The sequence below is a fragment of the Sus scrofa genome, chromosome 18 (genome assembly GCF_000003025.6).
Source record: "Sus scrofa isolate TJ Tabasco breed Duroc chromosome 18, Sscrofa11.1, whole genome shotgun sequence".
NCBI classification, from domain to species: domain Eukaryota; kingdom Metazoa; phylum Chordata; class Mammalia; order Artiodactyla; family Suidae; genus Sus; species Sus scrofa.
Window position 1 is genome coordinate 33,772,735 of NC_010460.4, and position 15,063 is coordinate 33,787,797.

Here is a 15,063-nt window from a genome sequence, read left to right on the forward strand (position 1 = left end):
AGAAATACCGCCTTAGGAGTTCCCGTTGTGGTTCAGCGGAAATGAATCTGACGAGTATCCATGAGGACACAGGTTCAATCCCTGGCCTTGCTCAGTGGGTTAAGGATCCAGCATTGCCATGAGCTGTGGTATAGGTTGCAGATGCGGCTCAGATCCCATGTTGCTGTGGCTGTGGCATAGGCTGGTGGCTATAGCTCCAATTCGACCTCCATATGCTGTGGGTGCAGCCCTAAAAGACAAAAGAAAAGAAGGGCTGCCTTCATAGAAGATAAGGAAGAATATATTACTATTTTCGCTGATTTCATTACACTAAAACCACAATGAGAAGTTCTGGTTACAACATTCTGATGAGGGAGGCAGAGTTGTTGGCTATATTCTCATCAATGTGCTGTGCTGGTTTGGTAACAGTCTGACGTTGCATAGAAAATATTGACGCAGGGTTTGTAAAAATCCTACTTTGCGAAGACTTAGGGTACTTTAATCTTTCCTTCATAGTGTTCACTAAAGGCTTAGGGATTGATTGTCCTCATTCGGAGGAATGACCTCTCATCTGTCCTTAGTTCCTTTTATTTCTCCTCCATTGCTTCAGCTTCAGACAGCTTCATATGTAAACTATCAAAATGGAAGAACTATGAAGTGCTGAGGGGTGGAGAATTATAGGACAGGGTTATACTCACATTTTAACATTTGCATGATTGGAAGCCTTCATGGGGCCTTAGAGGAAGATTTGTAGATTTTTTAAAAATATAGATAGTGCATGACTTTTAACTGTTATATAGTCTCAGAAGTATCTTTCAGTTACATTGGATCAGTGGGCAAATTGAGTCGTATAAAACAAAGAATAGGTTTGGCCAGATGTAATCTAATAGTCAGTTGGTTAGCATGTGCCCAAGCTGTAAAAATATCATAGTTTTATGCTTATATTCAATCTTGAGTTTAGAATTTAAAATGGATAAATGTCTTAGAACTTACTCTACATACAGAAATCCATATGGTTAAAAAGGAAAACAATCGTGCAGTTATTAGCTTTCATCAGAAGTCGAATATTTAACACAGCTGAGGAACTGTTAGGTTTTACTTAAGAAGCTACAACCTCAGGAGTTCCCGTTGTGGCTCAGTGGTTAGCAAATCCGACTAGGAACCATGAGGTTGTGAGTTCGATCCCTGGCCTTGCTCAGTGGGTTGAGGATCTGGTGTTGTCTTGAGCTGCGGTGTAGGTTGTAGATGTAGCTCAGATCTGGTGCTGCTGTGGCCCTGGCATAGGCCGGCGGCTATAGCTCTGATTCAGCCCCTAGCCTGGGAACCTCCATATGCTGCAGGTGCGGCCCTAGAAAAGACAAAGAGACAAAAAAAAAAAAAAAAAATAAGGTGTGACTTCATGTTTCAAAATTTCATGTAGGAAAAGATTACACATTTTCACAGGGCCTGGGAATAAAAAAATTAGCAAAAAAGCATAAGCTGAAGAACATAATTTATTTAATCTAGGTGTTGAGCTTTATACTTTGATATTCACATTAACAATAATAAAGCAAATGAAAGCAATAAATAAAGTGTTTTATGTGGCTTCCCTTATTTCAGTCAACCACATACCTTTTCAAAAGACACATATTTCCCCTTCAAAATAGCTAGGCCTAAAACAAACAAACAAACAAAAACTGGGTCTTCAAGCCAGGAAAATTATTTAACAATATTAATGACTTTATCTGTTTTTCAGGAAATATAGATTGAGCAGTTCAGGCATACCAAGTGCTACCAGGCTATTATGTAATGGGAAATAAAAAGGCCAGTTCCTGTACTGGGAGGAGTCAGGCAGGTAACGGCCAATAAGAGTCAGGTAAAGATGACGAATGCAGAGTAAGCACCCAGTGCTTTGGAGCATCTAGGAAATGCTGGCAGCCCAAACTCAGACAAGAAGAAAACTCTTGGGTTAGGGTTAGGGTTAGGGTTAGGGTTAGGGAAGTCTCTCAGCTGAGAGCTGAGTTGGGAGTGTGCTGGTCATCGTTGACTGAGACACTCATCTCTCTCAACTAAAATGTCACCTGAATACCCTGCCTGGCCTACCACACTGCCATTCCACCTTTCTAATGGTTATTAGAATCTGGAATATTTCAGTTTATTCGTTGATGTATATCCCCAACTCCTAGTTACTAGGTTATAAGCTTGATGTCTGGAAACCATGGCTGGTTCCCTGCTGTAGCCTCAGATCCTAGAACATTTTAGGCATTCAAAAAACATCTGTAGATTGATGGGCTGACTGTAGAGTATGAGGAAGAGAGTTCTAAGACATAAGGCTCTGTGAACGTGTGACTTTATTTTGAGGTCATTGGGAAGCTATGGAAGTTTTTAAGAAGGGAGAGACCTGATCACATTTGTGTTAAGAAAGACCTATCTGGTTGCACTCTTGAATTATTGAATATTGTTGGTGAACTTGATGAGCAATTTCAATGCTGGCGATGGTGGAAGCCAAGATGTCATAGATTGAGGAATGGAAAAAAAAAAAAAAGAAAAAAGAAAAAGATTGGTAGATATAGACAGTTTTAAGAAGAGGAGCAACTTGGGATGTCAGAGGAATGTTTATTATGGAGGAGATTTAAACATATTTAAATATTAATGATCAGAGCTGGTGGAGAGGAAGAAGCTAAAGATAAAAGAGGTGCTAATTTACTGGGCGAGGTCTCTAGGAAAACAGCAGGAGGGAACTAATTAGCCTTGACTGGGAGAAAGCTCATCTTCCCCACTGTCAGAATGGAAGGGGGATAACTGGTGTGAGACTGGAGGTCATTTATTTTACCAAAGGCTAATTAGCCTTCTGGTTTTCATCTGTATTTCAAAAGTTCAGAGGTCACCTTTTAACAAATACATTTTTTTCTCTTCTCAGTTTTCTTCAAAGTCAAATATTCGTATTTGTGCTACCGAAACTCAGAGTGCAAGATTTTCCAAAGACAATAGCACTGGTCCAGAGTCCTTTATCTAAAGTTCATATAGCACATGTATTTCAGAAATTAAAGCTTTTGAAATTTCAGAAAGATGATGTGGCACATATACAGTATAGTATAGCACGTTTAAGGGTAGCAACTACGGTTGACCCTTGAACAGCACACAGTTGAAAATCCACATATAACCTTCAGGCGGCCCTATGTATAGGTGATTCCTCAGTATCCACAGTTCTGCACCTGCAGTTCAACCAACTTCAGATCATGTACTGTTGTATTTACTATTGAAAAAAATTTGTGTATAAGTGAACCTGCACAGCCCAAAGCCATGTTGTCCAAGGGTCAACTGTACAATCAAGTGTCTCACTATTTCAGCAGCTAAACACAGTATTCCTCTAGGTGGAGTAAGTAAAGACTGGTAGTTTGGGTCAGGTTTTGCTGCCAAATGGATCATAAAACTGAAAACCTTAAAGAAGACTTTGGGATTTGGGTGTCATGGTAAAAGAACTGAGGACCTCAAACAGCAAACCTTTACATAGAACTTGGTACCTGTCAGATACTAAGAGGTTGATGAATGTTAACTCATTTAATCCTGCAAAGAACTCTGTGAGGTAAACACTGTCCTTATTTTATTGTGTCCATTGTTTGACTCTGCAGACATTTGTTGAGCACCGTGGCTCGACATTAGGGATAGTGAGGCTAAAAAAACCCATCTCTGTTAATACCTTCGTGTTATTAGGGGCATCTAAATGATTATGTTACAAATGAGTGTGATGTGTATAAACAACAGCAGTGATAATGGGTAACAGGTGTATCACCTCACCCCCACCCCCACCCCCACAGGCGCAAGCCGGAGGCAGCGCTAAACTCTTCTTGCAGCATCTCATTTCACTGTCCCTGCGATGCAGTTTGATGTTACCCTCCTTTCCAAGTAGTTGGGAGGGCTAGGATTTCTAGTACCATCTCAGCTCCTTGCTCAGGCAGCTGAACTCAGCTTTTGCCTAAACTTTAATAAACGTTGCTAAACCACCGCTTTTGCTATCACATTGTGTAACATTTCATTCACCACCTCTTTAAAAGGAATACGTAATTCTTGTCAGGAAGTGGGAAAATTTTAAGAGGCAGATGGGCAGAGGGAGATTGGCAGAGGGAGAGTTATTTGGGAGATTTTTGTATCTACGTGTAGGTTAGAAATGGAATACCTAAGGGAACGATCAGTAAGGAAAGTGACAACTTGATAGAGTGATGTTAGTGAAAAATCATAACTGATATTGGGATTTGACAGTAAAAATCCCATGTAACCCGACTGGTGTAAAGTCATAAATCAAAGCACATATCCTCTTTTCTTCCGCATGCATGCATTCTAATCCCAGGAGGTAGCTGCTGTTAACACATAGGGGTGCATCCTCACAGGCTATTTTCTGTGCTATCTACACAGTTTTTTAGTGGAATGATACTATTCATATTGGTTGCACATATTTTTTCAACGCAGTAGTATATCATGGACATTATATAACCCACTACATCATTCCTTATTCTGAGTCTCATTATATGATGCTCCAGAACTTAAGTATTCCCCTTTTGATGGGCCTTCAGGATGTTGATGATTTTTGCCATTAGAAAGCATCCTAATGGCAATATGAACATGGCACTATAAACTGGTACAGCTTCTCTGGAGAATAGTATAGAGATTCCTTTGAAAATTAAAGCTAGAGTTACCGTATTATCCTGCAATCCAACTCCTGAGCATATAGTTGGAGAAAACTCTAATTTGAAAATATACATGCACCCCGGTGTTCATAGGAGCATATGCAAGGCAAAAAGACCAAAAAAAAAAAAAAAAAAAAAAAAAAAAAAAAAAAAAGAAGAATCTGCTAAGACTTATGGTATTTTACCCCATTCTTGCTTGGAGAGCCTGGGCATCTCCAGGGCTACTGCTGAAGTAGCTTCCGGCCTCGTGAACACCAGGCCACTTCTTCTCCTTGGTCCTCAGGTAGTTGTGTGTGAGTCACAGTGTCAGCTGGTGTGTAGGAACGTGGACCTCAGCGCTGGTACTCTGCACTGTTTCTTTCCTTCCCTAGAACATGCCATTATTTTAGAAACAAACAAAAGCAAAAACTAAGCAGTGATGAGGGTTTTTTTTTCTCCTTCTGTTGTCGGTAATGTTCTATTATACACCCACCTTCTACTGGGGGCTAAGGTTTTGTCCACGTCCCTGCCATTTTATGTAGAGAGAGCGTTGTTGCTCCAGCCGCTTAAGATGACCATGATTATTTTCTATTCCTAAGAAAACATAAAATTAATTTGTATTCCTCTGCATCAGTTATTTTTGTCTGCCTGCGCTGCCCATTCCACCACCACTTTACTTCCACTGCCTGTTTTGTACCCCTATTGATTCTTTCCCTCATTTCAGCTCCTGCTGTAAAATCCAGCTCAGGTATCGCCTTTTTGAATGAAGCCTTCGCAGACCACAGGGCCTGCTCTGTGATAGCATGTGCAACAATGCATTGAATTACTTATTGTTGTTTCCTTGTATCCTTGATAACTATGGGCCTCCTGAGAGTAGGGACTCTGCCTTTTGTCCTAAGCACAGAGCTTGGAACACTGAATCTCTGTTGAATGAATCAACCCTCCTTATAAATGCCTGCCTGCTTCAGAAGCCATCTTTTTCCATCTAATTATTTTAACTTGTAGTCTTTTATTACAGAAAAATAGTTATATAGCTCTTAGAGATTGAGGATCATTTGGGAGTTACTTTTGCATAATGCGCATAAGTACTCAATTTTAAGGATATAAATTTCAATGTGATAATGATTATTAACATTTTTAATTGAACTCAAATTCTATATCAATGGTGTTACACATTTGAAACTTGTGGCATGTTTTAAAAATAACATTTGACTGTATTTTAAACCATAAGAGAAGGACATGCATACCTAGAAGGTACTGTCACATTCATTGCTCTTGACATAAGCAGACAGTGTCCTGGCCTGTCAACTACTCATGATACTTTTTGCCCAGATGTCTTAACTCAAGTTTCATGATCCCAGTATGTGCTTCCCCAATTCTGTTTCTTATATCTCATATCTATCTTGTGCTATTCTGATACCATGGTATGTGTCAACACAAAATAATATTTTATGTGTTGTAGTCAGAAACTGTGTAAAACATGAATTTGATCCCCTTACCTGTCTGCATCAAGCCCCTCAGTGTCTCCCTATTGCCCTGGGGATAAATTTCCAAACTGCTTACCATGAAGAGTATGACATTTATTTACCTTTATCTGTTATATACTTATTTATCTTCAGGGTTTTTTTGTTTGCTTGTTTGTTTTTTTTTTTTTTTTTATGGCTGCACCCGTGGCATATGGACGTTCCTGGACCAGGAACTGAATACAAGCCACAGCCAAGACCTATGTGGCAGCTGCAACAACAGCCAGATCCTTTAGCCCACTGCACCGGGCCAGGGATCGAACCTGCACCTTTGCAGCGATCTGAACCACTTCAGTCGGTGTCTTAACCCACAGTGCCAGCAAGAACCCCTACTTATTTATCTTCAGTTGGCCCTTGTGATCATTATCTTCCTGTCTGCCTATCTTTCTACCTACCTCTCTATCTTCTGTTTAGTCCTAGGTACCGACCAACCCCATTTCATATCACTCCCCTTTGCAGCTTGACAGCCCTGTGTTCTGTCTTGCCTCCGAGGAGGCTTGCAGGTACCCTTCCCTCTGGTGGAATACCTGGCCCTCAGACTTAACCTAGGTCCTAACATGTATGGACACAGATTAGCATTCATCTTTCCCACAAAATTGTGAGCTCCCTGCAGGCAAAGGTCACTTCAGTTAGCTCACTCTGGTGTGGCATGTTGCAGGCCCTCTCTAAAATTTCTTCCATGAACAAATTAAAGAATATATTTTACCCCACTAGATGTCCCCAGCATCTAGCACAGTGCCTGGTGCATATTAAAGCAGCCATTGTTTATGAATGATTAAATGTTAATGATAATCTAAACTCTTAGCAATTGTTTCTCCTTTGCTATTTGAATATGAGATTTTTTTTTGTTTTTTTGAAAATTTTCGCATAAACTTTCCTACTTGAACCTTGCATGGCAGGAAAAATGTTTCTCTGAAGTAATGTCTCTGTTTTTTTTCATTTTGAACCCTTGTTTGAATAATAACCAGGAATGCAGTTAAGGTACCATGTTGTGCTATTTGAAGTAAACAATCAAAAAAGAAACTACTCCCAGGCTGCCGATTTTAATATGGTGGCATATGAAGCACTTATTTCTGTGTGCTTTCCAAACAGGAGTATTATTACAGCAGTGTTCTTTTTTAAAATTATAAAAAGAACCTGTTAACTTTCTTATTGTTGGGTATGCAAAATAATTTTGCATATCCTTGCAGAAGCACTTGTTTAGTGAAATAATCAGAGCTGAAAAGTACTTAGAAAGGATAGCCAAAAAAATCCCACCGTATTTGGGGAGGAAGGGACAAGACAGTGAGTCTAGCATTTGGATCTTTTTTTTGTTTGTTTTGTTTTTTGTTTTTTGTTTTTTTGGGGGCTACACCTATGGCATGTGGACGTTCCTAGGCTAGAGGTCGAATCGGAGCTGCAGCTGCTGGCTTATGCCACAGCCACAGCAAGCCACGTCTTCAACCGACACCACAGCTCACGGCAGTGCCGGATCCTTAACCCTCTGAGCGAAGCCAGGGATCAAACCGGCATCCTCATGGATACGAGTTGGGTTCATTACTGCTGAGCCACAATAGGAACTCCTAACATTCAGATCCTAATGATTTAAAGAGTTTGAAATGTAACCTGTCACATGACAGTTGACAAGAAATACTTGCTGAACTAAATTACATGTTAAGTACCACAGTGGAAGGTGTTTGTGTTAACATCTGCTGAAACATTAGCCCATAGTTGAGAAATAAGAAAAGATTTTGCGTATTATATGAATGACTAAGTGATTGTATTAAGTATTTTTAATCGCCTCTCATTACAAGGGACCTTAAAGCCCCTGTGTTAGGAAGCCTCAGGGCTCAGTTCCAGAGAGGTTACATAAATTACCAGGTCACGGAGCTAATAAATTGCAGGGGTAGGATTAAAATCTAGGTTTTCTGACTTCTCAGTATAATGTTCTTTTATTTTCATTATCAGGTTTCTACAGATTAATGTGTTTGGTTCTATAAAGGTAGATCAAGCTTGAGTAGACACCTCAGAAGGTTCCTTGAGACACTGAGAAGTCTCCTTAGGAGTAAAAAAGACTAATGTCAACACCTAGGCACTGGCACAAGGTTCACGCTGCCACGACTTTTATTTTGTGAGATCCATGGGAATAGGAAAATGAGATGGCACAGAAATAGGTGGTCTGTCCCTGACTCGTACACCTGGAATAACTTTCCCTTTGTCCCCAGCACTGCAAAAGAATCACCACAGTTGCTAGCCCAGAAGATAGCTCTCTTGCCTCCAATAACTGGAGTTTCAGCCAATTATTTCCCAGTGCAACTGACATCACACCCTTCTATTCCCCACCATGAAGGATGCCGCCTCCAATTTCCAATTATTTTAAAAGATTGGAGGAGAAAAGATGAAATGTCAGTATTTTAGAATGTATTTAAACTATTCCTAAATATTTGTTTACCATGAAAAACAAGTGACTCCCCCACCGTTAGGTATTTCTTTAATATCTATCTAAGCAAGCGCCACAAGATAGGAAACTGAAGGCGTTCCCATGTGGCACGGTGGGTTAAGGATCTGGCATTGTCACTGCTGTGGCTTGGGTTGCTGCTCTGTCACAGGCTCTTTCCCTGGCCCGAAACTTCCATATGCTTCGGGCATGGCCAAAAAACCCTAAAAAGATAGGAAACTGAAGTGGAGCATGACATTTTGAAAGGTAATGCAGACATTCATTTTTGCAGAAATTATGTGTGTTCATGTCTGGAAATCTCAAAAGAATCAGCCTCAAAACCATTTGGAATAAGTTTTAGAAATGCATTAAAAAGAGCTTCTCTCAGTTTTAGTGTGCTAATGACGTCCTGTCCCAGGGGAGGGCTAGCGTGTGAGATGTTTCCCAAAATTTCCTGACCTGCAGTGGAATACATTTGGGAAACTGTCTCCAGTGATTCTGCCAACACAGGGAGAATCTGTCTGGTCATTTAAAGACAGATGACCTAGTGGGCATGTTTCCACACAGCACGAACTGCATATCAACATATGTGTGCTGGTGCCAAAGAAGCTAAAATAAATTCTTGTCAAAATATTTATGGGTTTGATCAAAGCTGTGAGAATATATAAACACACACACACCCATACACACACACTTCCCACATGTTGCTTAGTTTTTTAGATTCTATCTTCTGATGGTACGAGTGACAATCATAATCTTATATTCAAGCAACTTATGTGTTTAATATGATGTGTTGTTGGGTTGGATAAATAAAACCCTGTTGTCGTAGGGTTTTTTTTTTTTCCTAAGCAACACTATACTGTTGCCCTCAGTCAGATTGTTAGAGATGTTTTCTTAGCAGCACTGAAGGTTGCAAAACAGTCTTTGTTTTCTAGGTAGTAAATCCAAATCAAAGCTAGACTGAGCCAAGTCGTTTTGAGTAGGGCAAGCTCCATTTCATTCATTACCTGTGGTATGTTATCTGTGATTCTGCATTACGTAGACTGCACCACAGCACTTTGGACCTATTGCTTATAATGTTTTAAGAAGAGATATTTCCATGCTTGACAATTGATTCTCGTCAGGAGTGTTTCTAGGTGATCAGTTTAAAGATAACATTTCAGTAAATACCACTGCCCTCCGTATGGCATCTCTGAAGAATACCTTGACATTCTCTTAGCCTCTAAGAACTAGACTCAGCAACATATCTTTACTTCTATTTATTCTGCACAGGACACTTAGATTCTATCAACCTACATGCATCCCATTAATACTGCACCTTCAGAATACCCTCTAAGAAACATGGGGTTTTTGTTTAAGATGCTTTTTTTCCTTTTCCTTTTTTATGGCCACACCTGCAACATATGGAAGATCCCAGGCTAGGGGTCAAATGGGAGCTGCAGCTGCTGACCTATATCACAGCCCCAGCAACACCAGATCTGAGCCGTATCTGCGAGCTGATCTGCAGCTTGTGGTAATGCCACATCCTTAACCCACTGAGCAAAGTAGGGATGGAACCCCTATCCTCACAGAGACTACATCATGTTCTTAACCCACTGAGCCACAACAGGAACTCCTTAAGCTGCTTTTTAATGAACGTAGCTTTCTAAATGTTGCCACCCAATTAAAGGAAAGCGGAACTGAGCCAGGACCATGTACTGTTCTCTTGAGCTGAAAGTTCTGTTTAGGACACTATAATAGAAAAAAGAAAATATATTTCCCTGCTTATCTTCTGTTATTAGTTTGCTATTTTACTTCCAAAGCCTAAATTTGTAGAGCTTGTGAAGAAAAACAAAAAGTCATTTCCACTGTGCATAAGAAAGAGAAAGAAAAGGGAACATTTGGGCTGGGTAGCAAACCAGCGGGCTGCTGAGAATGGAAAGGTGATGATTCCTTCTCCTGGGTAAACTATGGAAGCATAGCTCCTTCCCATGTGATTGCTGTAGAAATGGTAACGACAGCTGTGTGTGTGTGTGTGTGTGTGTGTGTGTGTGTGTGTGTGTGTGTGTTTGCAGGTACAATAACTCAGTAAAATGCTCTCTTTCCTCCTTATCCAAGGATTTCCTGCTGCAGATCTTTACTGTGTTCCGAATATTGATACGTCCAGAGATGTTTCCGAAGGACTGGACTGTCATGCGCCTGGTGGCTAACAAGTAAGACATTTGCATTGATGATAATTGAAGCTGGTGGCAGAGAAGGAGAGGAGAATGCAAAACGCTCTTTTCACTCGATCTCAAGTTTGAAACCTACAAGTCCTGGTATTCTTTTTTTTTTTGCCTCTGAGTTAACTTCTCTCCTTTTTCTTTAAAGATTACTATTTGTTTTAAATAGGTAATAAGTTAATATAGTTCAGAAATCACACAATATAACAGGGTATGCCTGGAGAAGTCCCACCTACCTTCTTTATCCCTATCCAAGCCTCCAGTAAACACTTTTATTAGTTTCTTGCACGTCCTTCCATTGTTCCTTTATGCAGAACCTAGCAGGTAGCAGAATAAATAAACTGTCCTGTGCATCTCTCTTTCACATAAAAATCCTGGCAGTCTTTCTAAGACAGTACATAGAAAGCCCCTCATTCATTTATGGGCTTTTATTCTTTCATTGCTGTGTAATATTCCCTTGATTAGATGTACCATTGCTTATTTAACCAGCTCTGTTGCTGCACACTTGAGTCATTTCTGATCTTTCTTCACTCATTTTAACTCAGCAGAATACAGTAAGCATCTTCCATGGGCTGAACATTGGGAGTAAGATACGACCTCTGAGTTGGATGCATGAAGAATGAAGTTCCTTTTATACATGTGTGATATGGCCAGCAGAAGGCTGAAAAGAGTGCTCTGGAGGACATTCAGGACTAGATGCAGACATTTGGGGAGTTATTGGCATAAAAGAAAATCTCTGGGAGTTGATCAGATTAGCTTGTGTCAAGCATGTCTGGAAAACAAGTAAAATCATTTGCAGTCAATCCTTGAATGCATAAGAGCCAAGAAAGGAGAGTAGCGGGCAGTCAGAATGGTAGGAGCTATCCCTGGAGAAAGCAGTATCATGGATTTACCTGCTCTCACACTTCGTGTCTCTGTTATCTCAGGACGCAGAGTGAGGATGAAGTTTTTTCAAGAATGCGGCCTGGTCTTTACCTCCACCCTTGTCGTTTACCTTATTTCATAAGCATCCTTTCCTTCAAGCTCACATGGGCCCACTTCCCCTTCCTCCTCTTCTCCCATCCACAACACCCTCTTGCTCAGGGTGAAGGTTGATTCTCCAGGTATCTTATTCATTGGCCAGGGATGCCATATGTCCTCTGCAGAGGCCCAGACATGATGGTGCTAAGAGCCCCAGGAAAATAGGGTTTGGTTTTGATCAGAGATGCCTAATATGGCTTCTGCTGCAGTATACATTTATAGACGTGGAGGTGTTAAAACGATGTGTTAAAAACTTTGTGCAGTAACAAATATTATAATATGGCATATTATATTTTACATAAGTACAGAAACAGCTTTTCCATTTGGAAGAATAATTGAGCTCCTGAAATAGCTCTCTTTAGAGCTTACTTAGCATGTGTAGCTTAATATCTGTGAGTAGAAGCAAATATCTCTTCATCTGATATCAGATGCTACAGGTTTAAGTGGGAGCCATTGGTCATGTACGAGCCTTCTTACCAAAGATCAAACATTCCAGGTACCTGTCAAAGGCTATGAAGTGATCCAGGGAGCCATGTGGGCAGGGGTCCAGGCTGCTGACGTCACCATCACACAGTATCGTCATTTTGTCATTCTGCTTGCCCTGTCTGCAGAGGGATATTTTGACCTGAGTTAGAATTTTCAGTGGCAGAAATTCAAACTGAAAGCACATTGGACATTTTGTTCCTTACATACATAGGCTGTGCTTCAGCCTCTGAAGATCATGACAACCACATGGCTTTTGCTAATAAATACCGTCTCGCCCTGCCCCACCTAAAAATCTTTACTATCTTTGTAAAGACTTCATGGTCACGTGAGTGGGTAGCCGACTTAGCAGTCTAGATTCTGCTTTTGAGTAAACACATGATGTTCAGGATTTTACCTATAATGTTACCCACAGAAGAACATGATTTTGTTACAGTTGAGCTCTGTGTAACACATTTAAAGAGAAGATCAATCCCATAGCAAACCCGAGAAAAAGGCCATAAGCCTTTGCAGAATGCAGTAATATCATTCCACTGCCCTCCAAGTCAGTGCTGATAGGAATCTGGCTGCACATTTCCACTGGGGATGGCTGCTAGTGGTGGCCCAGCCTAGTTCATGGACAGGAGGGCATGAACTAGGCACCTGCTAAATTGGAAACTGACCACCTGCTCTCCACTGTTCCACTTCCCTCTCCTCTCATCTCCTCATTTAACTGTCACAGTCATTTCCATTCCAATTATGAAAGCATATGGGATTTTTCTTGTGTTATCATTGCAGTACACAGCTGAGAAAGAAGCCTTCAACTCTTTGTGCCTTATCTGTAAGAGCTGCTAACCTCAGTAATATTCATCGAAAAATCATTTCTAAAAGATGTTAAAGATAGTATACATATGTTAAAAGAGCCTACACCATAAAGAAACAGTTCCCACTTTGTTAAGTTATATCAAAGCAAGTTGCAGGAGCTAGATCGAGGTCTCTGAAGTAGACCACCTTTGTGATACTAACTTTCTTAAATATTTGATAAGGGCCCCTCAAAGCAGCATTTTCCCCCAAACTCCCACTGTTATGACCCACTCATGTGCTTAATACATGTCAAATTGATAGTATTAATTAAACTGGCCTAGAAGTCACTATTGCCTCCGCTTAAATGCAACTGAATTGCTCATCCTGCAAAACATATATTCTTTTATGGGTTTGGTCCTTCCTTCTCGTGTTTTCAAATCAGTTAAATGCCCTTAACTTTCATCTGTAAACTGTGCTATCCCAAATCCTGAAGCCTCCCTGATTTACGTGAAGTCCCACCAAAAGCTTTGACTGTCAGTTCCTGGCAATGAGTATGGTCTTTGTTTCTTTCCACCTAAATGTCTCATATCATGTAATATAGTCAGTGTGCCCAGGCTGAATTTCATGAGGACAGGAAACCTGCCTTTTCCTCCTTGCTTGCAAAGCTAGATTGTGCCTGCCCACTGTAAGTTCTTGGTAGATCTTTCTGATGAAGACAACTGCTCAATCTGAGAAAGAATGAACATAAGGAAGATGAAAATTAAGTACCAAAAATACAGGCCACGTTGAGACAAGTTTCTCTCCACCCTCTTCCCATAAACATTGCAAAATATAGTACAAAAATAAAGTCACAGCTTTATACATACTTTCAAGGAGATAAATCTTTTAACAGACTTGCCTACCAAGGAAAGCAAAAACTTCCTGGCCCTGCAGTTGAAATTTCAGGCCCTTATTTTGTTTATCTTGAGTACTTATTGGCTTCAGACATATCATGCTTTTTCTTTTGTGTTTTTTCCAACCAAACACTGGATTATTTAGTTGATTATTACCTTAACCAGTTTAGTATCCACATGAGATCTGTATAGCAAGTAAGTGATTTATGGAATCAAAGATTCTTAGGGGAGGTCTTCCATTAGCAATCCATTTAGCAATTATTTTCCAGTGCTTCACATGTAAAATAAATGTCATAAAGATAAAAGCACAGTTCTACAAGAGGGGCTATACAAGGTACTATGTTCTGGACTGGGATAGGAGGGATTTTTTTTATGAAGGAGTGAAACTTGAGCTGAAAGCTAAATCAGGCATTAACAGGCAGACAGCAAAGGAAGAATGTTCTTATCATCAAGAATAGCATATGCAAAGCCCTGTGGTCAAAGTGAATATGGCACATTTGAAGAACTGAAGGATTATGTGGCTGAAATGTGAGAAGGAAATGAACCAGTAAAAATGAGGTTAGGAGAGCAAGACAGGATCAGGATATTAGTAAGCAGAGAGATAAAAGAGAAGCCAAGAAGGACCCATTAGGAACTTAATAAAGCAATCCAGGTAAGAGATGATGATGGCGTGAACAAGTAGCAAAGGTAGTGAGAAGATCAGTTTTGAAGACAGAGATGACTTTTAGATGCCCAGATGTGGGCAAGAGGAAAAAAAAATTGAAGATGGCTCTTAGACTTTTGACCTGAACAGAACTTCAGGTGGTGATGCCATACACTTACATGGAAGAAACTGAGGGAAGAGTAGCACTGGGAGTGGGAGAGGTCAGGAATTCTATGGTGAGAAGAAGTTTGAGGTGCTTTGAATAGAAGTTTTAGATACCCAAGTGGAGATGTAGGAGAAGCAAAACATACTTGCATGGAGCTCAGAGAAGGGGTCAAGGCTGGAGACATATGTATGAGGGGTATTAGCCGGGATGGTATTTGATACCATGGAATTGAATGACAACACCCTGGGAGAAAGTATAGATTGAAAAGAGAATAGCACTTGGAGTTCCCCACGTGGTACGGTGGAAACTAAGA

General features: G+C 40.4%; 1 protein-coding gene across 10 annotated transcripts in view; it reads left to right on the forward strand.

Annotated features, from left to right (window-relative positions):
- Positions 1-15,063, forward strand: part of DOCK4 (dedicator of cytokinesis 4) — a 456,170-nt gene that overhangs the window by 349,536 nt on the left and 91,571 nt on the right. For all 10 annotated transcript variants that reach the window (XM_021079277.1, XM_021079281.1, XM_021079279.1 and 7 more), the window contains one exon: positions 10,659-10,753. In XM_021079277.1, the coding sequence (XP_020934936.1) occupies positions 10,659-10,753 (95 nt within the window). The remainder of the gene's footprint in view (positions 1-10,658; positions 10,754-15,063) is intronic.